The sequence below is a fragment of the Bos taurus genome, chromosome 24, assembly GCF_002263795.3.
Source record: "Bos taurus isolate L1 Dominette 01449 registration number 42190680 breed Hereford chromosome 24, ARS-UCD2.0, whole genome shotgun sequence".
Classification (NCBI taxonomy): Eukaryota; Metazoa; Chordata; class Mammalia; order Artiodactyla; family Bovidae; genus Bos; species Bos taurus.
The window spans coordinates 46,157,618-46,183,791 of NC_037351.1; the positions used below are offsets into that span (position 1 = coordinate 46,157,618).

At 48.2% G+C, this 26,174-nt stretch overlaps 1 protein-coding gene and 1 pseudogene across 1 annotated transcript in view; one reads left to right on the forward strand and one right to left on the reverse strand.

Moving 5' to 3' along the window:
- The window catches only part of RNF165 (ring finger protein 165), a 116,972-nt gene extending 94,636 nt beyond the window's left edge, over window positions 1–22,336 (forward strand). The window contains exons 4-8 of the mRNA XM_024984469.2: window positions 3,268–3,397; window positions 5,139–5,243; window positions 5,553–5,648; window positions 15,573–15,679; window positions 16,160–22,336. Coding sequence (XP_024840237.1) covers window positions 3,268–3,397; window positions 5,139–5,243; window positions 5,553–5,648; window positions 15,573–15,679; window positions 16,160–16,277 — 556 coding nt within the window. The 3' untranslated portion in view covers window positions 16,278–22,336. The remainder of the gene's footprint in view (window positions 1–3,267; window positions 3,398–5,138; window positions 5,244–5,552; window positions 5,649–15,572; window positions 15,680–16,159) is intronic.
- Window positions 11,454–11,698, reverse strand: LOC100296475 (ribosomal protein L39-like pseudogene; annotated as a pseudogene).
- Window positions 22,337–26,174: the final 3,838 nt, after the last annotated feature.

Consider the following 26,174-nt stretch of genomic DNA (forward strand, 5'->3'; position numbering starts at 1 on the left):
TAGGTGCAGGAGAGGGTTGTTTTCACAGGTTCCATCGTCTCCAGCCCTCGCTAGTTCTCAAGTTTTCTCTGATAGATTTAACGCTTCCTTAAGAGATTGTACCACAGCCAGCTTCAGCCCAGCCTCTTTCTAATTAGCAGATTCAAATTAGGAAGATTTAATTGTTGTTTGGATGAAATTCTGTCCCTCAGCAGGCAAGTCAATTCAATTTGATTCACTTCAGCACACAGAGCAGCCAGGGTCCTTGTGTGTGGCTGAGGGATCTGAATATACACACGGGGTCCCACGTGGCAAGTGGCAAGGGACAGGTGAGGGTGATGCTGCAGAGATGTCAGGAGGAGGGTGGTGTGCCGGTAAGCCTGCTGGCTTTAAATCTCCTGTCCTCCTCAAATTTCTGTTGCTGTGCATTCCTGACCCCTGCCTGCCCCAAGGACTGGGAGAGACTGGGGCCCTGAGAGGCTGGGAGGGCCCTGTGCCCAGGGCCAGCTTGGGCCTTTCTGCCTGTCCTGTCCCCACTTCCCAAGCAGGAGGCCCCCCTCTCCTCCCTGTAATGAGCTCTGCTCCAGCAAGGGCCAGCCTAGTGGTGACAAGGGCCTTTACATACCTGCCCCCGCTCTTTTCCAGGGAGGTCTCTTCTGCCAGGAGATGCAAGGTTCTGGAAATTAGATGACAAGAAATGCATTAGAAGAGGGGCCGCTCTCACGCTCTTCGCTCTTCGAGGACCCCTGGGAAGGGGGAGGGAGGAGTGTGCCTGGACCCAGGCCCCCCGCCCCTTTCCTTTAAAGAACCATTAGGAATCACTGAATTCTGCCCTGATCATTCCAGGATCCGGCCCCCAGAGCCTGTTCCAGCCCCAAGCCTGAGGCTGACTGGCCTTTCCCTGAAATTTAGGTGATTTCAGCCCTACCCACGTAGCTGCTCTCAGTTGAGCACCCCAGCCTTGAGAGTGTGTGGGGGCAGCAGGCCTTGGGGGATAAATCCCCCCATGAAGCTCCGCTTTCTGGCCCAGGCCTGGTAACTTGAGCCCAACTTCGTGCCCCGCTCCAGTGTCTCCATTCTCATCATGCTCCTCTGACTCAGTCGTGGTTCATGGTTCCATCTCTGCGCCCACTGCAGGCCACTCCACCACCTCGTCCTAGCCCTACTCGGGCACCTGGGACAGGTAGAGAGGGGACATGGAGATGAGAGCCTCCTGGCTTCCTTCCCCTGCAGGCAGCTGTTAGGGGATCCTGGGTTTTGGATCAGATTTTTGATGAGGTAAAAGGGGATCCCAGAGCCCACCCAGGCCCACCCTGGGCAAATCGCTCAGCTCATCTGAGGCTGAAGGTGTCTTTTGCTTCTCTAGTCAGCACTCTCGGAATTGGAGCAACTCTGTTCTCAGTTCCTTGGGGCTTTGCTTTTGGTAGAATTCCCTGAACATCTCTCTGCAGCTGTGAATCTGCTGGGACCTCTGGGCAGCTGCTGAGTCCGAGTTTCTGCCCATGAGGTGCCCCATGGAACTCCTTTTGTCGAGGCAGGTCATAGGATGAGCCCAGGTGAGGGTCAGAAACCCTGGAATCCCAGACTGGCTAGCCCACGGCCGTGGATCGGGCACTGCCCTTCTTCAGTCCTGTGCTGGGCCTGCAAAAATGAGGGGTTGGACTCAGAGAATTTCTAGGTTTACTTCCAACCAACTCCAAGAGTTACCTCATTTCCCAAGGGGGCAGACTCATCAGGAGTTGTTCCAGGGATCCGGGATTTGGCCACCTGATGCAAAGAACTAACTCCTTGGAAAAGATTCTGATGCTGGGAAAGATTGAAGGTGGGAGGAGAAGGGGATGACAGAGGATGAGATGGTTGGATGGCATCACCGACTCAATGGACATGAGTTTGAGTAAGCTCCAGGAGTTGGTGATGGACAGGGAAGCCTGGCTTGCTGCAGTCCATGGGGTTGCAAAGAGTCAGACACGACTGAGCTACTGAACTGAACTGAACTGATGGAGGAAATATAGGAATATATTTACATCACACTGTTTAGACATCACAGATGGAAGCAGAAATTCCTGTCATGTTCCTCATGTTTTAAACAAATTGCATTTGCTCAGGTGCTCTTTGGTTTGCTATATTCCCTACACCCTGGCACTCAGGTTGCAAGCTGAGCAGGTTCAGCTTCAACTCGCAATTTCTGGTAAAAACACTTCAGAGGAGATGCTGGGTTCTTCCAGCCGAAAACTGGTTGACTCTCCTATGTGATTTTAATAGTAATTGATGATCTTCCCCCAGATCCTTTATTTCTTTAGGGGACGTGAGAAGGTGACAAGTAATTCAATCATTCCTTATTCATTTATTACACAGAAAACTTTCATAAAGAGCAATTTCCCTTCATCATGATTTGGTTACCCTGAAGTACAGTTAATAGAGGAAAGACAGGATAAATGTTTGGTTCTTCTCCTGTATTTATTAGTTTTCAAAGTGAAGCATTGGTTCCCTAGCATACCTCAAAGGGGACCAATTTGCTTGAGCATCATTTCACGCTCATGGATTTGAACCTATTTGATGTATTTAAACCTACTGCGGTTATACTCATTGATGCAAAATGTCCAAACTCTGCCAGTGGGGGCCTCTTTGAGATGGTTCCTGAATTCTTTTGACCTGACCTTGATGACTTCCTTGCTTTCAATTATGACAAGATGTTTCAATCTCATTTCGCACATTTTTTTGGTACTCATTTTTTTTGGTACTGAAACTGAGTCATTATTTGGCCATTAAACTTAGCCATTTTTTCAAGAAACCCTGGTTCCTTTTCAGTATTAACTGATTGATTACTAAGTGAAGTGAATTTCCTGCATTGTTAAGAATGGGGGCAGTGGTTCAGGAGAGTTTCCTGCCCCAAGGCTGCAGGTCCCTCTCCTGTTATTTTCTTAAAGTGGTAAACGCGTGGCCTCTGACCCCTCCACTTTATCTGGACCTGTCTTTCCTTTGCTCTGTATGTGTCTGGCTTATTTGGATTCCTCTTTCAGCATTTCTCTTAGGAATGGACTTTGCCTTGGGAAGGAGATTTGTGCACTAGTCCCAAGTAGTATGAGGCTCAGAATATTCTAGTTCCTTCAGATCTCGCAGAGCCCTTCCTTCTCCTCGTCATAAAGAGGGGATGGACTAGGCGAGACTGGGTCCCTTGCCTCTGCAGCAGTTCGTGACCCTGATTCTGCTCGATGGGCTTGGTGTCTGGGGTCCGTTTGCACCCGACAGCTGAACCCCCTGTGCCTCACTGTGGCCCTGTCCCTGCAGGGATCTCAGTGTGGACGCCGGCTTGAGCTCTGCTCAGTTCCAGGTGCGGCCCGTCCCTCAGCACTATCAGCATTACCTAGCAACTCTTCGAATGCACCATTTCCCCCGAAACTCCTCCTCCACGCAGATGGTGAGTGAGAGGCTTTGCCAGGCGACTGAGTCCTCTGCCGCCCGTTGGTGCCAGTGGCGGGCTGAGGTCTGCGGCTCTGTGCCCCTGTGACCCGAGCCTCTGTGCCCCACGCCCAGGCAGGTCCACTGCTGCCCTTCCCTCCCAGCTCCCAGTCCCGATCAGGATTGAAGGGGAAAGAAGGGAAAGCTGCTGGGCTAGAAGCTAGCACTGCTGAAGGAGGGGTGGGGGTGCTGGGGGAGGGGCAAGGGGCAGTGTGGCAGGCTGGGGGTGTGGGGATGGAGGTAGGAGTGAGTGAGGATGGGGGGTGGCTGGGGGAAAGGCTCAGGGCTAAGAACAAGCAGGGTAGTCCCCCAACCCCATATGACCTCATTTAGGGTGGCGCCTCCCTGGGCTCTGGTTTTACAGATCTGTGAAATGGGATGAAGACACCTGGTGTGGGAACATAAGAGACCCCAGAGGTGGCCCTTAGGGCTGCCTGCTGGTCTGGGGCGGCCTCGTGTGGAGCGTAGGCCTTCAGCACTGCAGGGGCAGGGACTGTGGGAGGGTCAGGTTGGGTTTGGGGGCCTTTGTGTTCCTGGCCTCCCAAGCTTCATGATGCTTCATGAATGAAGGTGAAGTGAATTTGTTAAGGCAGCTGAAGACCGACTAGAAATCTTATTTCCAGACATCTTCTCCACGTTGATGCCCTCGAGTGTTAATTCTGCCCTCCAGTACTGCCTTTGCCCTTTAACCACCCAGCACCTCAGTCTCCTCACTTGTAAAGTGAGAGCTAGGATGCGTCATCTCAGAAGCCTTGTCAGCTCTGAAGTTCTAAGGTTCACGTATGAAGTACCACCCCCTAGGAATAAAACCTTGTGTTTACTGAGAACTTAGTGCATACCAGGCACCGTTCTAAGCGCTGTATGTTCAGTTGCTCAGTCATGTTTGACTCTTTGCAACCCCATGGACTATAGCCCACCAGGCTCCCTCTGTCCATGGAATTTCCCAGGCAAGAATACTGGAGTGGGTTGCTATTTCCTACTCCAGGGGATCTTCCCAACCCAGGGATCACCCCACAGGAAAGGTTTTATCCCTATTTTACAGATGGGCAAACTGAGGCCTAGAGAGGTTAAGTCTAGGATCATGCAGGAGTAAGCTGAGGAGCTCTGACTCACAGTGAGTGAGGTAGGGCTGTGCCAGGAAAGGGTCAGATCCTGTTTTTCTTTAAAATTTTGATATTTTTGTTCATTATGGACTTTTTGGTATTACTTTGATTTTTAAATATTACATTAAAGTACTATTTCTCTTGGTTACTGAGTCATTAAATTTTGTCCCACCCTAGTCTGGGCAGCGCAGTGCAGAGGGGAAGAGAGTGAATTTTGAGATCTGACTGCCTGGGTTTGAAACCATGGCTATGTCACTTACTTCATTTGTAAAATGGGGATAGTAATTGTACCCACGTGACAGATCAGGTGGGATAATTCAGTTAGTCACGAGAAGGGCTTTGAACAGGGCCTGCTATGAAATAAATGCCCAATCAGATTAGTTTGTTACTTTACTGATTTTGTGATTCTTTCTGGGGCTAGTTCGGCACAGGCTTGGTTCTTGATGAGCAGAAAAGACAGGAGGAGGAAAAGACAGCACTTCTCCTCCCTTACCTGCAGCACCTCAGGGTTGCGCTGACTGGCAGCTACGGGAGGGAGAATCAGAAGCTGGGCTCCTGGAGCCTGGAATCCTGTCTGAGGCATTTTTTCCCCAACAGGTCGTCCACGAAATCCGAAACTACCCTTACCCTCAGCTTCACTTCCTTGCTCTCCAGGGACTGAATCCCAGCAGACACACCTCCGCTGTGCGGGAGAGCTATGAGGTACACCCTGTCCCTCTGTCTGGGGGGAACCCTCCCATTCCTCCTGGTTCCCGCTGGATTGGTGGAGACCCCACCATCTCCTGTCCCTCCCTCTCTGGTGGGGGAGGCATGGGTGGTGGCAGGGAGCCTCAGGGTTGAGAGTAGGAGGGAGAAAAAGAGCAGAGGTCTCTCGGTCTTTGAGCCTCTGACAAGTTAGTTCTCCCCACGTGAATCTTCGCTGATGTCTCCCAGTGCCCCCTGCCTTATCGTGTATGCATCTGTGTGTTTGCATGTGTGGAGTGCACGCATCCACACGTTTTCTCTTTGTAGGAGCTGCTGCAGCTCGAGGACAGGCTGGGAAACGTGACTCGGGGGGCAGTACAGAACACCATCGAGAGGTTCACCTTCCCCCACAAGTACAAGAAGGTACGCTGACCAGCAGGTCAGCCTGCAGAGTTGGGAGGTGGGGGTGGGGAGTGGTCTAGTTGATCCTGGCGCAGTTTAAAATATAGAGGAAGCTCTGCCTCCTTTCCAGGGCCTTCTCCTGTGCCTCTGCCGGTGTGATCAGGAGGGCTGATGGCGGTGTCTCATTGGTACAGGAGGGGAGCCGGGTGCATGTGTGTGCACGTGTGGACTTGTGAGTGGTGTGCTGGGTGGGTGTACAGGCAGATAAATGTTTGTATCTGAATGTGGAGGGCCAAGGGAGCACCAGCACTGGAGGCTAAAGTTTGCCTTAGGAAAGACTCCAAGTCCAGCCTCACCTGGACAAATGGGAGGCTAAGGCTTCAAGGTGCAGGTTTCCAGTCCTCAGTGAGTGTCAGGCTCACCTGGACTGCTTTTAAAGCCACAGAGTCACAGGCTCTATCCTAAGCCTGCAGAGGAAGACTCTCCAGGGCTATTTCTTTGGAATCTGGAGTAGGATTAGAGCCCAGGAATTGAAGTTAAGTTTTTTTTTTTAATTTAATAAATAAAAAATTTGGAAGCAACTGAGATGTTTTTCAATAAGGAAATAGATAAACTGTGGTACATGTATATATTACATGATTTTAAAAAAATATTCAGTCATGAATAGATGTCATACAGAAAATATATATTAAATGCATGTTACTAAGTGAAAAAAGTTGGCTTGCAAAGGCTGCATACTGTATGATTCCAAATGTACAGCATTCTAGAAAAGGAAGACTGGACTGTAAAAAGATGCATTGTTGCCAAGGGCTCTAGGGGAGGAATAGACAAATAAACAGGTGGATCACAAGGGATTTGTAGTGTGGTGAAACTATTTTCTTATGCTACTGTAATGGTGGACACGTGACACTGCATTTGTCAAAACCCTAAGAACTCTAATGTAGACCAATGGACTTTATTAATGGTGAGGTATCACTCTCGGTTCATCAGTTGTAACAAATACACCAAACTAATGCAAGATATTAATCAGGCAAACTGTGTGCATTTTGAGAGGGGAAGGGATGGAACAGGCTGTATTTTCTGCTTAGTTTTCATATAAACTAACACAATTCTATGAAATGAAGTCTGCTATGAAAACAAATAAGTAGTTATTTAAGTTTAGGAATTAAAAGCTTGATGAGCACTGAGAATCTTGGAGCTGGAAAATGCTCGTGCTGGTCAAGCTGGAGCCCGTCTTCACCCCCTCAGGAGGTCCTAGGCTGCCGTGGTTGTGAGGACTAGGTGCTGGAATCAGTTTTAATTTTCAGTTTTACTACTGTCTTTGGGCTGCTGTAACAAAATACCATCTGCTTGGTGGCTTTTATTTCTGATGGTTTTGGAGCCTGGGAAGTCAAGACCAAGGCACTGGCCGACTTGATTCTTAGTGAGGGCACTCTTCCTGTCTGGCAGATGGCTCATTTCTTGGTCTGTCCTCACGTGGCAGAAAGGAGGCTCTGGTGTCTTTTTCTCTTCTTATAAGGGCACCAATCCCATCATGGGGAACCCACCCTCATGAATTCATCTAGACCTAATTACTGCCCAGAGCCCCATCTCCATCATATTGGAAGGGTTGGTTAGGGCTTCAACATATGAATTTGGGGTGGAGAGAGAAACATTCAGACCATAACCACTATGTATAGCTGTGTGACTCTAGACAGCTTACATGACATTTCTGGCCCTTCCCTTGTCCTTTTTAATTTAAAATGGGAAAGATATATTAGTAGCTGCCATAGAGTGACTCTGGGGATTCAGTGGGACAGTGCATATCCACAGCCCAGCACAGTGCCTGTACCTGGTGAGAGCTTGGGAGTGGGGAGCTACTCTTACCTTGAGAGCAGGCTCACTCACTCTAGGCTTGCTCAGGACCCATGGTTTCAATGTCAAAGACCATGACCCTTGGCCTGTGCAGCTTCTTTTGGAGGCACTGGATTTATCCATCAGTGATTCCAACCAACATCTATAACACACTTATTATGTGTCAGTCATGCATAGCATGTTAATAGGGGACATGACAAACACAGACAGCATATTAAAAAGCAGAGACATTACTTTGCTGACAAATGTTTGTCTAGCCAAAGCTATGGTTTTTCCAGTAGTCATGTATAAATGTGAGAGTTGGACCATAAAGAAGACTGAGTGCCAAAGAATTGATGCTTTTGAACTGTGGTACTGGAGAAGACTCCTGAGAGTTGCTTGGACTGAAAGGAGATCAAACCGTTCAATCCTAAAGGAAATCAACCCTGAATGTTCATTTGAAGGACTGATGCTGAAACTGAAGCTCTGATACTTTGGCCACCTGATGCAAAGACCTGACTCATTAGAAAAGACCCTGATGCTGGGAAATATTGAAGGTGGGAGAAGGGGACGACAGAGGATGAGATGGTTGGATGGCATCACCAACTCAATGGACATGAGTTTGAGCAAGCTCTGGGAGAAGGTGAAAGACAGGGACGTCTGGCATGCTGCAGTCCTGTTGCTGTTACTGTTGCTGTTAAATCCCTTCAGTTGTGTCCGACTCTGTTCGACCCCATGGACTGCAGCCCACCGGGCTCCTCCGCAGTGGGGTTTTCCAGGCAAGAATACTGGAGTAGGGTGCCATTGCCTTCTCCAGTGCTGCAGTCCAGGGGGTCGCAAAGAGTCAGATGTGACTGAGTGACTGAACAACAACAGAGAGGAAATGACAGTATTTCAGTAATTAAGGTGATCACTGGCATGGAGAAAATGACCATTCGTTGGTGGGAGAGCTTGAAGCTTATGAAGAAGAACATTGAAGGGAGAAAGGTGTGTTCAGGAGCCCAGGAACAACTTCTACCTTCCTGATCAGGGTGGCCTCACTTACACCAGACTGCACACTTCATTTGCCATCACTTCAACAAGTTGAGAAGAGATAAGGAAAAGAACAAATGCTAAGAATGAAAAGGAAAAATGAACTGAGCCAATGAGATAAAGAATTGAGCTAAGAAATTATAAGAATAAAAGGAGAATTCGGGGAATAAAATATTTTAAAATAAGGAATAAGAAGAATTAAAAATGCAAAATGATAGCATTTAAAACCCTTTAAAATATAAAAAAAAGTTTAAAAAATTTAAACTCAGTAAAATAATATAAAACAGAAAAGGATATTTTAAAATAGTAATAATGATAAGAATAATTAAAATATAGTCTAAAAAGAAAATACAGAAAAATAAGAATTAGGAAAAGATATGAAAACAACATACAAAATTAATAACATCAAAGTAAAAAGGGAATGTTAATGAAAATGAGAAAGTAAGGGTAAAAGAGATAAAATAAATATTAAATTTAGAATCCTGAAGAAAGTTATAGTTAAGATAAAAGCTTCATAGATAATGAAAAGAGAAGACAAAAACCAGAAGACCTAAAAGATTAAAAATACAAAAGAAGAAATAGGATAAGATTTGAAAAGAGACAATAGTTTAAAGAAATATAGATTAAACAGAGCAAAACAAAGTAGGAATATTAAGTTAAAATTATTAACTATAAAAAGGAGATCCTGAATAATGATGGGAGAAGACAATAGAAAATAGTCTCCATGGTATTTTTTTTATGGAACTCTCTTTTCTCAAAGGGTCGACTAAAAGAAGGCCACTCCTCCAGCAAACACAGCTGGGTTCTTAGGCAGGCAAATGATCATAACTCCATTCATAATCTAAACCCATGACAACTGTATGAGACCATGGATGTAATTCTGATTTTCTGGATTATGGCTAAGAGTAAACTTATTGCAATGGGGCATATAGGGCACAGGGAAACTGAGATCAGAAGGCATAGATTTTCTTGTATGTCCTAATGAGGTTACACAATTCCCTAGACTGCTTCAGATCCAGAACTGAGGATCAGGAACCAGACTGCGGAGACCTGGAATTTAGGCCTGGCCCCAAGATCAGAGTCATTCTCTGGGTGGTCTTCATCTTGTGACACTTCAGATTTTTCTCTTGGCTAAATGACCTTTAAGTCTGTTTTTCCCTGGAGAAGGGAGAGAAGTGAAGTGAAAGTTGCTCAGTTGTGTCTGACTCTTGCAACCCCATGGACTATACAGTTCATGGAATTCTCCAGGCCAGAATACTGGAGTGGGTAGCCTTTCCCTTCTCCGGGAAATCATCTTCCCAACCCAGGGATCAAACCCAGGTCTCTTGCGTTGCAGGTGGATTTTTTACCAGCTGAGCCACCAGGGAAGCCCAAGAATACCAGAGTGGGTAGCCTATCCCTTATCCAGGGGTTCTTCTCAACCCAGGAATTTAACCAGGGTCTCCTGCACTGCAGGTGGATTCTTACCAGCTGAGCTACCAGGGAATGAGCTAGTTTTATTCCCGTGGGTGTTATCAGAATGTTTTACTGTTTGGCATGGAGATGGGGACAAGAAAGTGGGCTGACTTCATTCACTGATTAGATTCCTTCCTCCCCAGAATATTTTTTTTTAAGCACCCTTGTACTTGACCAAGTGTGCATGGAACCTAAAGAAGAGTGAGCCATGGTCCAAGCCACCTAAGAACTTGGAACTTTCTCCATAGTAGTTGTTCTTGTGCAGTCCCTAAGTCGTTTCTGGCTCTTTCCAGCTCCATGGACTGCAGCACGCCAGGCTTCCCTGTCCTTCACTATCTCCCAGGGCTTGCTTAAATTCATGTCCATTGAGTCGGTGATATTATCTAACCATCTCATCCTCTGTCACCCTCTTCTCCTTTTGCCTTCAATCTTTCCCAGAATCAGAGTCTTTTCTAAGGAGTCAGCTCTTTGCATCAGGTGCCAAAGTACTGGAGCTTCAGCTTCAGCATCAGTCCTTCCAATGAATATTCAGGGTTGATTTCCTTTAGGATCGACTGGTTTGATCTCCTTGCTGTCCAAGCAACTCTGAAGAGTCTTCTCCAGCACCACAGTTCAAAAGCATCAATTCTTCAACACTCAGTCTTCTTTCTGGTCCAACTCTCACATCCATACACAACTACTGGAAAAACCACAATTTTGACTATATGGACCTTTGTCGGCAAAGTGATATCTCTGCTTTTTAGTACACTGTCTAAGTTTGTCATAGCTTTTCTTCCAAGGAGCAAGCATCTTTTATTTATTTATTTTTTTTTCCTGGTAGGTAAACTTGAATTTATTAAATGTCAAAAACATTTGATTTTTTCAACCATTTAAAAATGCATAACTTTAGTTCACAGACCATACAAAAACAGGCAGATCAGTTTGCCAAACCCTGGTTCACATCATAGAATAGCATATAAACATGCTTTTTATGGGACTTTCCTGGCAGCCAAGTGGGTTCAATCCCTGGTTGGGGAACTAAGATCCTGCATGTCTTGTGGCAAGCACCCCTCCCCCCACGGTTTATTTTAAAAAGGTGCTGCCTACAGGTTCAAGGATGACACATACGTGTACTTCCTATAACAGTAGGTGTAAGAGCTGCTAGTTATAGGGAACAATAAGACAACAAAATTTTTAAAAGCCAGTTCCTATTTTACAAGCTGTACTTCTAAGTACTTGGTAGCTAGAGAACATTTCTATCATTGGACAGGCCCATGTCCTAACTGACAGTATTTATTCAGTACGTCATCACAAACCATATAATACAATAACAATTCCAACGTTTTATATTTATTACTGGGTCTCAGACTGATAGTGAGGAAATAACATCATGGGCCAAGCATTACAGTAGTGATGTTTTCATTGTGATTTGGCTGCTTAAAAAAGTGGTCTTAACATGTGTGGCACACATGTTAAGACCACTTCTCGTAGACCCAGCTCGCTTCTTATAGACCCAGCTCGCTTCTTGTAGACCCAGCTCGCTTCTCATAGACCCAGCTCGCTTCTTATAGACCCAGCTGGGTTCTTCTCCAATGTCTTCTCTTGGAGTGGTACCTGATTTTATTGCCAGTTTTCACTCGAATCCATTGAGGAATGGGACGATTCTGCTTTTGTTTCTTGGCCAGGAATCGCTTGATCCTGAAAGTCTTGTGAGACGACATGGTGAGGAGAGAATTCAACCGCACATAGGATGGCGGAGAAGAGAAAAGAGCAGCAAGCATCTTTTAATTTCATGGCTATAGTCACTGTCCACAGTGATTTTGGAGCCCAAGAAAATAAAATCTGTCACTGCTTCCACTTTTTCTTCTTATATTTACTATCAAGTGATGGGACTGGATGCCATGATCTTAGTTTTTTGTATGCTGAGTTTCAAGCCAGCTTTTTCAAATACTTAGCATAGAATTTAAAATAAGACAATTAAAGTTAACAAGTATAAACAGAGTGCCTATATGATGGCTAACGTGATATTGAGACTAGTGCTTAACTTATCCTTTTTTTTTAATTAATAGCTTTTAAAAATTGAAGTATGGTTGATTTACAATGTTGCGTTAGTTTCTGGTGCACAGTGGAACTAGTACCTATTTTAAAGGACTTTCTGGGCAGGCAGAGAGATCCAACAACATAAAATAAGCATGGTACGAAAATTAAGAGGTACAGCCCAGATGCCTTCATCTAGTAATGAATGAATAACTGAATAGACATTAGCTGAGGGAAGGAGAGGAAGGAAGGAAGAAAGTGGAGGGAAAGTGTGGAGGCAAGGGTCTAGGTTGGAGAGAATGTAAGGAGGAGTGGACAGCGTGAGTGGGCTAGAAAGGGGGCAGCTGTTTACGCACAAGCCATAGATTTGCCAAGGCTGATTCATTCAGTTCAGTTCAGTTCAGTTCAGTCGCTCAGTCGTGTCCGACTCTTTGCGACCCCATGAATCACAGCACGCCAGGCCTCCCTGTCCATCACCATCACCCAGAGTTCACTCAGACTCACGTCCATCGAGTCAGTGATGCCATCCAGCCATCTCATCCTCTGTCGTCCCCTTCTCCTCCTGCCCCCAATCCCTCCCAGCATCAGAGTCTTTTCTAATGAGTGAACTCTCCGCATGAGGTGGCCAAAGTACTGGAGTTTCAGCTTTAGCATCATTCCTTCCAAAGAAATCCCAGGGCTGATCTCCTTCAGAAAGGACTGGTTGGATCTCCTTGCAGTCCAAGGGACTCTCAAGAGTCTTTTCCAACACCACAGTTCAAAAGCATCAATTCTTCGGCACTCAGCCTTCTTCACAGTCCAACTCTCACATCCATACATGACCACTGGAAAAACCATAGCCTTGACTAGACGGACCTTTGTTGGCAAAGTAATGTCTCTGCTTTTGAATATGCTATCTGGGTTGGTCATAACTTTCCTTCCAAGGAGCAAGCGTCTTTTAATTTCATGGCTGCAATCACCATCTGCAGTGACTTTGGAGCCCCCAAAAATAGAGTCTGACACTGTTTCCACTGTTTCCCCATCTATTTCCCGTGACGTGATGGGACCCGATGCCATGATCTTCGTTTTCTGAATGTTGAGCTTTAAGCCAACTTTTTCACTCTCTACTTTCACTTTCATCAAGAGGCTTTTTAGTTCCTCTTCACTTTCTGCCATAAGGGTGGTGTCATCTGCATATATGAGGTGATTGATATTTCTCCTGGCAATCTTGATTCCAGCTTGTGCTTCTTCCAGCCCAGCATTTCTCATGATGTACTCTGCATATAAGTAAAATTAGCAGGGTGACAATATACAGCCTTGACAAACTCATTTTCCTATTTGGAACCGGTCTGTTGTTCCATGTCCAGTTCTAACTGTTGCTTCCTGACCTGCATACAAATTTCTCAAGAGGCAGATCAGGTGGTCTGGTATTCCCATCTCTTTCAGAATTTTCCACAGTTTATTGTGATCCACATAGTCAAAGGCTTTGGCATAGTCAATAAAGCAGAAATAGATGTTTTTCTGGAACTCTCTTGCTTTTTCGATGATCCAGCAGATGTTGACAATTTGATCTCTGGTTCCTCTGCCTTTTCTAAAACCAGCTTGAACATCAGGAAGTTCACGGTTCACATATTGCTGAAGCCTGGCTTGGAGAATTTTGAGCATTACTTTACTAGCATGTGAGATGAGTGCAATTGTGCAGTAGTTTGAGCATTCTTTGGCATTGCCCTTCTTTGGGATTGGAATGAAAACTGACCTTTTCCAGTCCTGTGGCCACTGCTGAGTTTTCCAAATTTGCTGGCATATTGAGTGCAGCATTTTCACAGCATCATCTTTCAGGATTTGAAATGCTCAACTGGAATTCCATCACCTCCATTAGCTTTGTTTGTAGTGATGCTTTCTAAGGCCCACTTGACTTCACATTCCAGGATGTCTGGCTCTAGGTCAGTGATCACATCATCGTGATTATCTTGGTCATGAAGATCTTTTTTGTACAGTTCTTCTGTGTAATTCTTGCCACCTCTTCTTAATATCTTCTGCTTCTGTTAGGTCCATACCATTTCTGTCCTTTATCGAGCCCATCTTTGCATGAAATGTTCCCTTGGTATCTCTAATTTTCTTGAAGTGATCTCTAGTCTTTCCCATTCTATTGTTTTCCTCTGTTTCTTTGCATTGATCGCCGAGGAAGGCTTCCTTATCGCTCCTTGCTATTCTTTGGAACTCTGCATTCAGATGCTTACATCTTTCCTTTTCTCCTTTGCTTTTCGCTTCTCTTCTTTTCACAGCTATTTGTAAGGCCTTCTCAGACAGCCATTTTGCTTTTTTGCATTTCTTTTCCATGGAGATGGTCTTGATCCCTGTCTCCTGTCCAATGTCACGAACCTCATTCCATAGTTCATCAGGCACTCTATCTATCAGATCTAGGCCCTTAAATCTATCTCTCACTTCCACTGTATAATCATAAGGGATTTGATTTAGGTCATACCTGAATGGTCTAGTGGTTTTCCCTACTTTCTTCAATTTAAGTCTGAATTTGGCAATAAGGAGTTCATGATCTGAGCCACAGTCAGCTCCTGGTCTTGTTTTTGCTGACTGTATAGAGCTTCTCCATCTTTGGCTGCAAAGAACATAATCAATTTGATTTCGGTGTTGACCATCTGGTGATGTCCATGTGTAGAGTCTTCTCTTGTGTTGTTGGAAGAGGGTGTTTGTTATGACCAGTGCATTTTCTTGGCAAAACTCTATCAGTCTTTGCCCTGCTTCATTCCGTATTCCAAGGCCAAATTTGCCTGTTACTCCAGGTGTTTCTTGACTTTCTACTTTTGCATTCCAGTCCCCTATAATGAAAAGGACATCTTTTTTGGGTGTTAGTTCTAAAAGGTCCTGTAGGTCTTCATAGAACCGTTCAACTTCAGCTTCTTCAGTGTTACTGGTTGGGGCATAGACTTGGATTACTGTGATATTGAATGGTTTGCCTTGGAAACCAACAGAGATCATTCTGTCATTTTTGAGATTGCATCCAAGTACTGCATTACGGACTCTTGTTGACTATGATGGCTACTCCATTTCTTCTGAGGGATCCTGTCTGCAGTAGTAGATATAATGGTCATCTGAGTTAAATTCACCCATTCCAGTCCATTTGAGTTCGCTGATTCCTAGGACTGCATTAAGTTTATACCCTGGACATAGTTTGCCTGAAACAACAAGAATAAGATTCGTTTGGTTTCTTCCACACTCTGTATGCTGCACCAAGGAGGGGGGTGTGGGGAGGAGGAAGGGAGAAGAGTCTGGGAAGCACACAGAAGTCTAGGTGTTAAAAAACGACACAAAACAAAACAAAGTCTGCTGCTGCTGCTGCTAAGTCACTTCAGTCGTTTCTGACTCTGTGCAACCCCATGGACAGCAGCCCGCCAGGCTCCTCTGTCCACAGGATTCTCCAGGCAAGAATACTGGAGTGGGTTGCCATGTCCTTCTCCAAAAACAAAGTCTAGGTGTTACTTAAGAACTTCAAAAGTGACCGACACACAGGGAAAGGAGGCTGAAAGGCAGAGAGGGAAGTGCTGTGGATCAAAGATGCACCACCATGTGAGTCGGCTTCAGGTAACAGATGCTCTCCTCTGCTTCTCCCAGCGAAGACCCCAGGATGGGAAGGGCAAGAAGGAGGAGGGAGAGGAGTCAGACACCGATGAGAAATGCACGATCTGCCTGTCTCTGCTGGAAGATGGGGAAGATGTGAGGTAGGAGCTCGGCCCCTTGAGTCCCCCGTCCTCCTTCCCGGGGCTGATCCAGTCCTCTGCCGCATGTTGGGGTGGGGGGAGTGCTTGCTTGTTTACCTGCGCACATGCGTGAGTGTGCAAGAGTGCACAGTGTGCTCCATGGTGGTCCTAGGAAGGTGGAGTGTGGAACATTCTGGATGTGTAGTGCCCATTGTGTGGACACCCAGATACCAAGCTAAGAGAGCAGAGGGGCATTTGGCCTGTATGGATCTCAGATTAAGTCCTGGCTTTGAGTTGGAGGGCCAGGAGGAGGGGGGTCTTGGGACTCTCCTCCTGTCATGCATTTCCATCCCAGCCACAAGCTCACTCCATGGCAGGGCCCCCAAGACCCTTTGGGTGTGAGTCTCCTGGTCCCCCGAGTAGTCGGCTTCCCTCGGCTCCTGGCGCAGCGTGGGACCCTTCCCCTTGACCATTGCTCCCACTTACCCTTCCCTCTTCCAGGCGCCTCCCCTGTATGCATCTCTTTCATCAACTGTGTGTGGACCAGTGGCTCGCCATGAGCAAGAAATGCCCCATCTGCCGAGTGGACATTGAGACACAACTGGGAGCCGACAGCTGAGGGAGGAATCAGCCAGTGGACACCCCATTTTCCTTCACCAGGTCCCCCCACGGCCATAGCCCTTGCAGCCAAACTTTGCCTTCTGAGCCATTTGATGTAGAGGAAAAGCCTGCAAGCACATTTTTGTGGAAAGAGGAGTTGGTGGTAATCCGTATCCGAGGAAAGGAGGGGGTGGGGGGAGACCCGCCCATGCAGAGTGGTGACTGCCCCATCCGTCTGTCCGTCCGTCCGTCCGTCCGTCCGTCCGCCTGCTGCGCGGGAGGGAGGGAGCTGGCGTTGCCCGGAACAAGGGTGGGAAGGGGGGGCCACGCTGCTGAGAGTCTAGAGGCAGTCCTGCAGATCCCAGCTGACAGCCCGGCCCCTCGATCCTGTCCTTCAAAGGATTGTATATATACCTCTCGACCACGTAGAAACCATGTAGGGGTCTCTAGCTATTTCTGTGGATGGCAGCCAGAGCATGTTAGCTTCAGAAAAAAAATGTCCTGTGTGGTGCTCCAGTCATCTGTGGTGGACATGTCGCTGTTACAGAATCTGCACCAAATATTTCTCATTGAGTTTCTTGTTTTGGTGCCTGACTGAACCAACCAATGACAGCCCAAAATCTTCCCGTCTTTACGAGAGAACAGAAAAAAAAACAAAAACGAATCAAAGGTGAAAAAAAAAAAGAGCCAAATTCTGTTTACGGTGAAGAAGGATGATTTTTTTTTTTCACCCAAGTTGGGAGGCGGGAGGGGGTCCTGGTTTTGTTTTTGTCTTTTTTCTTGGCTTTTGTTTTTCTCATGTTTACAAGCGCACGGAGTGAGCATGGAGGGGGCATGTGAGAAGGGGGTGGGGACTGGAGACGAAGCAGATGGGGGCCTTAGATGGGCCTCTCAGGGGCTCAGCCAGGCTTGGGAAGGCAGCATTTGAGTGGGTGAAAGGCATAAATCTGTCTTGAAGGAGGGCTCCCCACTTCCAGAGCCCATCTACTTAGCTCCAGCCATCCCTCATCCCCTCCTGTCCCACACTGAACTAGGAGGGGTTCAGCTAGAGCTGTCCCAGTCTCCTCGGAGCCAGGATAGCCCTGCTCACGCCAGCTTCTTCCTTTGGCTGTGCTCAGACCCTGCCACAAAGAGGCCATGTGGCCGCCGCCTCCCTAATGCAAAGAATTAATCAGATGTTAAAGGTCAAGTCGCACAGGGGAAGGAGGATCTTGAGCTTCTTCACGGACGTCTCGAATCCTGATCGAGTCCCTCAGAGAGGACCCTGGCCCTGACACGACCTTGGTGGGTTTGGGAGGCCCTCGTCTCTAGCCCTTTCTCTGACTCTTTGATAACCTTGGGCAAGTCTCTTTCTTTTTCTGTGCCTCAGTTTCCTTCTTCTTACAGTGGGGAGAAGCAACAGTGTATGCCAGTTTCCACTTCCTCTACCTCACGGAGGTGTTGCGAGGAGTACGACTATCCGCCCAACGACTTCTGTGCTCTCTCCTGGGAACCTCCTTGGGATTGAGGGATGGGGTGGTGGGAGACAAGACCTGGAAGTTCCAAGTGACATCATACCTGGACTGTAAGCTCCCCGAGGCCAGGATGTTGTCTCCCTGGCTGCTGTCTTTCTGAACTGCTCCACGTTTTTTTTTTCTTTCTGAATTTCAAAGGGAGCAGAGAGAAAGGAGGACAGGAGAATGGAGATGGGAGAGTCCATCAACTTCCAATCCCAAGCCAACTTTCTTTGTCCATATGTGGAAAATACCAGCTCAGCTGGAATTCTGCTCCCTTCCTCTGCCCCTGCCTCTGGCTCCTTCTCTCCCTCATGTGTACTGCCCTTCAAGCCAACCCCTCCCCTTACTTACCCCATGCCCCAGTCTCAATGCCTTTGTATCAGTGAGAAGGACTAAGGGAGACAGGTATTTATGACATATATGAAGATCATCCTTAAGGTCAAGAAAATTTGAGTCTGCATTGCTGCTGCAAAGGGTAGAACCAGGATCAATGAGTGAAAATGATGGGGAGGCTTGAGATAGAACCTTCTGGCACACGTGGAGGTGTCAGGCAGAGGGGCATCGCTCGGGACACCTGTGGGCAGAGAGCAGGGGTCGTGGCTTCTGGGAGGAGGAATCCTTGAGGATCTCACTCAGACCAAGGCGTCTATCCTGAGTGCTGCCAGCGCAGGTGCTGGGAGAGACAGCAGCCAGGGACGCAACACCCTGGCCTTGGCGAGCTTACAGTCCAGGTGAGGAGCCAGGGTGATAATGCAGGGTGACTGATCAGATTCTAGGTTAATGGCCTGGGCGTGATCCTGTCCCATTTGGTGGTTCCAGTGTGTGAACCTGGTCTCCAGGGCCAGTGACTGGAGATCCCACGAGTGGGAAAGTACTTGTCAGGATTTTGGACAGAGCTAGTTACTAGTAGCCCCAGGAAGCTGGGAACTTCGCCCCCTACCCTACTTTGACCTGAGATGGGTGGGGCGGCCCAGGGAAGGTCACTGCCCATTTACTTAGTCTTTGTTCTTCCCTCCAAGGCTGGTTTGAAAGGCTAGCAGGTGGGGGCCTGGTGGGGAGCTGGTGTCTGGCTTCTGTCCAGGCTCTTCACTGACAATGTGGCAGCTCTAGAACCTGCCCTCTGCTCCCTGGGCCTCAGCTTCCTCAGCTGCCCGCAGGGAGCTCGCATCGGATGCTTGCTAAATTTCCTTCCAACGCTCATATTCCCTGATCCTCCCTAATATCAACACACTTTTTTCAAGTCGGGAGAGCTGTGTGCCCACCAAACTGTTGACAACGATTCTCCCCAGGGGCACCAACATCTGTATCACAGGCTGAGAGTGGGACAGGTCCCCTTCTCCCCACCACTTCTCTGCAGCTCCCTGCAGGCCCCCAGGCTAACATGAGGCACTAACGGGGTGAGGACCACCCAGAGGGGAGAGGTCAGCGCTGGTTTTGGGGGTAGATCCTAGAGCCCACCCCCATACCCATCTCTCTGGGGCTCTCCTACCCTGCAGATAGGCACCTCCCAGACGCACCCGGGGGTGAGAAGTGTGAGAAGTGAGGAGAGGGGGTCTGTGTGTCTCCTCCCTCGAAGCCCCCTCCCGTTGCCCTCCCCATCGTCCAGGAGCCTGGGAAGACTGGAGAAGAGGCAGGTTGGGCCTCAGCATCTCACACCCACCACCTCTGGGAGGGGAGACCCCCGGTCGTCCTCCTTCTGCTCAACTCAAGGGACTCAGACCCTTCCTTGACCGAGACGCATGAGTGCCTTCTGGGGCGACAGCGGCCCCAGGATTCCAGTTGGGCCTCCAGCCACAGCGCGGCCCGGGCCGCCGGGACGCCAACCCGCGAACCAACCCCGCGAAGCCCGGCCACCCGGCGCGGCGGGCGCGGGGCCCAGGTGGCTTCTCCCGCCGGCCCCGCCCAGCCCTCGCCCCTCACCCGTGGCGGGACTCCGAGCTCCTCTTCTGCAAATCTTTCCAGCCTCCGTGCAAGTATTCTTAACTCTTTACGCCTAATGAACAAGCACAGTTTTTTCAATGGTGAAGAAAAAGCACCAGATTTTTTTTTTCTTCTTCCTGAAGAAATCCCCCCTGCCCCCAGCCCCCCGCCTGCCGGCGGGACAGACATTCCCCGCGTGGGGCTGTAGCACCGTCTGTCAGGCCCTCCCGTCGTGTTTCATCTCCCGCGCGCGCATAGAGCAAATGCTAGAGCGATTTCAGCTGATAGAAAAACAAACATGAAAAAAAAAAAAAAAACCACAAAAAACAAAAACATGGCACGTTGCTAGTTTACAGGGTTTTGTGAGTTTAAATGCCTTATATTTAACAATCATAATTTATGACTAACTTGTAGATATCGTGGGTTCTTATTTAATTATTTTTATAGTTGTTTTGCATTTTTAATTATAATTTATTTATTTAGAAAGGATACTAATTTTTTTTATTACTCCTATTACCTCATTTTGGCGTTGTTTCTGGGAGTGGAATGCTTTGCATGCATTGGTACGATGACAAACAACTACGAATACAAAAAAAACAAAAAACAAAAAAAAAACACAAAAATTCCGCGAACTTTATTTTGTCCAAACTATCAGGGTGTGTGATTGCAAGCTGTCCTACTGTGGTGCTGGCCTCTTTGGATACATTCCATACGAAATGCAAACCTTTGATTCTGTATGCTGTGATCCTAGTGAAAAACTCCAATATAGTGACTGTATTTAGCACATATATAAATATAATTTGCACTCGTCAGCAGACTGGGGTAAGCCTTTCACTTGCTATCCTTGCCCTCCCGATCCCCCATCATTAACCTCCCCATTTTTCCTCCTCTTCCCCTTTTCCACAACCTCTACCCACCCTGCCCCCATCCTCTGGGGAAGGTTGGGGGTGGGGGGATGGGGGGGTCATCTTAGTTCGAGAACTAAGCCCCTTGGACATTACCAGCAGGAGCAGCTGAGAGCCAAAGCCTGATGATTTATTAGAATGAGCTCAGGACCTGGGGTCAGGAGGCTTGGTTTTTCAGATCAGCTCTCCGGCAGACTTCCCTGTGATCTTGAGCAAGTCACTTGGCCTCCCAAGTCTCAGTTTTCTGGGCTGGGGTGAGGAAGCTGAACAGGAGGGTTTCTCTGGTGTCCACAGAGCCGGCGGGAGCCCACCACACTGTGCTCTCCCATCCTCTTAGGAGAGAAGAAAGGGAGTGTGGAGGGAAGGACAGGAAGAGAGTGGACTGAGAACTTATCCAGTGGAAGGATGTCTGTCCTTTGACATGCGTCCTGCGGGGCACAGAGGGCAAGGCAGGCAGATGCGTCCTTGGACATGGGCTTTCACAAGGTTTGGTGGGCATTTGGAGAGTGAGCTGCCATCCATGTCTTCTTAGATATGGGGATGGGGTCAGCAGGATATAGGTACCAGACTCTGGTGTTTAGGATTGACCTCACCACCCTGTCATCTCCTGGAGTCTTTGCTGTTGAGGACTCGCCCTTGACAACAGATCAGGACACAGGTTTGAGACCCACGGTTTCTCCTCCCAGCATCTACTTTGCCCTCTGCCATTGCTCCAAGGGGGCTGTGGGCCGGAGGGGGCTGCTGTGGAGGACAGCTGGGGGCCTCCGATCTCACTGCCCCCAGGAGAGGCGGGAGGGGAGAGCTGGAGGATCAATAGCTTCGAAGCCTGGCACAGCAGTGAGCCCAGCTGTTTTTGAGCCAGAGGCAGAGAGAGGAGGTCCCTGTCCCCTCTGAGTGGCTCTGGCTCTCTACCTGTTTGCTTCCTCCCCTTTCTTTCCAGCTCATCCTTCCTTCTTGCCTCTTGACATCACTGCCTTTGCCCAGTGGAGAGATCCACCCTCCACATGAGGCGCCGTGGGATGGTGCTGACTGGGGAGGGAGTGGAGGCCCAAAGTTGCCACACTGCCTGGCCAGCTTGTGAGAGTGGCTGGTCCTTTCGGCCCCACTTGGCTCTGGCTGGACTTATGGGTCCCCTACCCTGGGCTTCCTGCCTGCTGCCTGCCCAGCTTCCCTCTGCTTCCACCCTGGAGCCATGCGGACCTGACTCCTATGGAGGCAGCCTGTGGAGTTGCCCACTGGAGCATGACTGCACACGGCAGGGCCTGGCAGATACTGCCCCTTGGCAGGGCTCCTGGACAGACACGCCTTATGCTGCTCTGGGGTCGGGGGGTCAGGGTGGGAAGTGCCCTTTGCCCTGGCTGGCCTGTCCCTTACCCCTCCTCACCCCAGCCTTCCCCTTCCCCAGCCCCACCCCTGGCCTTGGCCATGGCTCGTTTCTCAGCTCTGGAGCCAGCAACCCCAGGCCCGCGAGGGGGTAATTTGGTTGCCCCTGGTAAGTGAAAGGCTTATCCTCAGTGTTGATTGTCCTTTTTTTGTAATCCTCCTGCTGTTCTGTTCTGTTGTGCTGTGCAACATTTTGCTACATAGACTATTTTATAGCAGAAAGCTAGAAGAATATTTATTATGAATATTAAAGCAATAGTGCATCAATGAAAAGGCGGAGACATTAGGAATTGTGTAAATGCTTAGATTCACTTTTGGTGGATTTTTTGTACTTTATTTATAACTAATAAAAATGAACTGCATTGCTAACTACACCTCACTCGTGCAGGGTGTTTTTTTCTGTGCGCACCCAGGAAATGCCCAGAGAGCGGTGCTCCCAGACGGACCTGTGCTCCTCCGGGACGCCTGGCGGTGTCTGCTGTCTCCTCCTCACTCCACCCTCTGCTCATCCTCTGTCCTTCACTCGTTCCCCTTTTTCCTCCTCCGCCCTCAGCTTCCCCACTTCTGCTCCCAACTCCCTCCCTCCTCCTCCTCTCTTATCTCTTATTTTCTTTTACCTTTTTATCTCTCAAACAATCTGTTATATTCTGTGAACCAACCATCTAATTAACTTGTTTTCCTAAACTTTAGTTTTTGGATCTTAAGGCAGAAAGTTCACATTTTTTTTTTTTAAATCATTTTCAAATGTAACCTCTTATGTTTTGATCTGGAAGCTCCTCAGTTTCTCCATAGAGGAGAAAGATTTGATTTTTGACAGTTGGACTTGGAATTTTTTATTCCTTTGTAAGAGCCCAAATTCAGACACTGTTTGCTGGGTCTAGAGTCTATTCTCAGAAAAGTATGGGTCAGTGAACTGGAAGATGACTTTCTCTCAGAAACTACAAGCAGAGCCCAGGTGAGTGAACTTTTTTTCCCCTCAGTCACAGACTTTATTTTTTCAGACCAGTTTTAGGTGCACAGAAAGTTGAAGAGAGTAGAGAGCTCCCACATGTTCCCTCATGGCCACCCATTAACATCTCGCCTTGGTAGATGCCTTGCTGTAGTGGAGGAGCCAAAATTGTTACCTTATTATTAACTAAGGTCCATCGCTTTCACTCATTTTGTATGTAATTTCATACATTTAAATGAATGTTAAATGGGCGTCCCTGGTGGCTCAGATGGTAAAGCATCTGCCTGCAATGCAAGAGACTAGGGTTCAATCCCTGGGTTGGGAAGATCCTCTGGAGAAGGGAATGGCAACCCCCTCCAGTACTCTCGCCTGGAGAATTCCATGTACAGAGGAGCCTGGTGGGCTACATTGCATGGGGTTGCAGAGTCGGACGCGACTGAGCAACTAACACACACACAAACAAAATGAATGTTTAAATCTCTAGCTCTCATTCGAGTCAGATGATCCAAAATGCTATCTGCCGTTTTCCCCACAGTTCCACCTGTATCTCTTGCTCCAGGAACCTGGGCTCCTTAGTCTTTGCTCCTCCACTAGTCAGCCATGTGTGCACACACCCCGCTATCCCTGTTTGTCAGCTGTAAGCACGCGGATAGGAGGCCAAGCTCCTTCCCCCAACATCCCACAGGCCCCCTCTGTCATCTTTGGCTACTTAATCTCTGTTGGGGCACGGCATTATGGGGTTGGGGGAGTGACTCTATTTCCCTGGATTTTGTGCCTACCCAACTCGTGGGCTGGTGGGCAGCCTTCTGAATCTCCAGCCCTCTCCCACCTCCTATCACAGCGCCCAGGAGGACAGACTTCTCAGAAAATACCCAGGCTCTGCCCGTGACTCCCAGTCTCCATAACCCTCAGGAGGTTAAGGAGGATGGAGTCTGGCTGTGATTGTCAGGGCTCTTTCGGGAAACGGAATCAGTAGGGTTAATATGATATAATATAGGATATGATATGTTATTTATAGATATGGAGATTTATTTTGAGGAAGAATCAGCTCACGGGATTCTGGAGGCTGAGTTGTCCTACATCTGCCCTCTGTAAGCTGGAGACCCAGGAAAGATGACAGGCTAATTCAGTCTGAGTCCAGGAGGCCCGAGAACCAGGGAGCCGATGGGGAATTTCCCAGGACCTCTGGCAGGGAGGAAGGGGATACATCCTCCCTTCCTCTGCTTTTGATTTTCTTGAGACACTCCAGGTATTGGATGAGGCCCACACACACAGGGGAGGGCCATTTACTCTACTGAGTCCACTGACTCAAATGCTCATCTCATCTGAACTGCCGCCCACCAGACACACCCATGAATCGTGTTCTATCCCTGGTGCCCCGGGGCCAGTCCGGGTGACACCAAAGGTTAACCCGCACCCAGTCCCACTTCCCTCTCAGGCCTCCGCAGCTGCTGCACTCAGCGCACACCACGCGGACCCAAGATGACGCCTGGCCTCTGGCCCTGATTCTCCCCCACACTCCCCATTCCCCAGAAGGGGGACAAACCAGAGCCTTCCCCACCAGGCACTGTCTTTCCATACTTACCTTTGCTCTGGGCGCAGCCTCACCTGCAAGCAAGGCTCCTGCCCACGGGGCCTGCCCTTCCTGAGCGCTTTCCGTCTCAGAACCCTCCCTGCCTGCAAACAGCCACAGCTGAATTTCTTCCACCTTTGAGCTTCCGTCTAACATTTTGTTTGAGGAAAACCCCTGCCCTCTGTGGCACCTGTTAGCCATGTGACTTTGGGCGACTTGCTTACACTGTCTGTGCTTCTGTTTCTTCATCTGTGAAGCAGGGGTAACAAGAGCGCCTGTCTCGTAGATCTTTCTGAGGCTTCAGTGAGCTCACGAGGGTAAGGGACTGTCTGGAATAGAATCAGCGCTCTATAAATAATAGCCATGACAAAGAGGATAATGGTGATGGTGTGTGTGCGTGTTTTTTTTTTTAAATCCCTGACTTCCATAGTCTTTCTCCTCTCTTCCTCTTCTTCCTCTCCTTTCTCTGGAGAATTTCCGAGGCCCCATCAATGTCCACTCTTCCTCTCTGGCCATTCCAGGCCATGGTCAGCCACCAATAATGTCTGTCCAGCAGAAGGGCTGGTGGCTGAGGCCTTAAAATCAAGACACCAGGAACGACTGCTTGATTAAATGTCTTTCCCACATTCAGCTGGAGAGTCTAGAAGAAAAGCCACGTTGAGGCCTGGAGGCTGGAAGCACAGAACCCACCCTCCCTCCAGCTCATTAGCATCATTGCCCCCTCCCCCGATTCCAGTGACACTACCCAACCTTCTCCTTTTGAATTTAGGACTAGAAATGTCAAATGTCCTTGCCCATACTCCCTTTGTCCAAGGCTGAGGTCCCTGGAAGACTTATCTTGCCCTCACTCAGAACATTTGGCTGTTTGCAGGTGGGTGATGCCTGGGGTCAACCTCTGCCAAGGGGCTGAGAGCAATGGGGGTCCCTGTTCAAGATAAAGACACAGCCCCAAGGGTCCTCTAGAAGTGGGCATCTACAGTACTTCTGACCTTATTCCATTTGGAGCCCACATAATCAGAATTCAGAAGGGGTATATCTGAAATGAGCTGAGTTTACTTATCAAAATCTTGGAAGGAGAATGTTGTTCAGTCAAAGAGCTGAGAAAATATGATTGAAGGCTTTTGTTTAACCTGCTTCTGAGAAAAAGTGTTTCTTAGACTTTGGTATAACAGTTCCTGTGTAAATAACTTGTGCTAATTACAAATGAGTCTTTTTCTTTAATGTGGACCCTGGGGTCTTTGGGCTTCCCAGGTGTGCTTGTGGTAAAGAACCCGCCTGCCAACGCATGTTTGATCCCTGGGTTCGGAAAGATCCTCTGGAGGAGGGCATGGCAATCCACTCCACTATTCTTGCCCCGTGGGTAGAGGGTCCTGGTAGTCCATAAGGTTGCAGAGTCAGATACGACTGAAGCGACTTAGCACACATGCACGCATGCAGGTTTTTATTTGGAAATACTTTGTAGTTGTAGCTTTACATTTAAGATTCTCTCCAAATATTCTTTAATGCAGACTTGCCTCAGAATCAAATGAGGAAAGATGATGCTGATATAAAGCTTGGCATTCAAGAAGCCATTTTAAAAAAAGAACTTTCTAGCAATGTGAGCTGTCAGTGCGGGAGTGGGGTGGGGCTGGAGAAGGCATGAGCAGGTCTGGAGAAGACAGTAGGAAATGGAACAGAGGAGCAGGGGAGG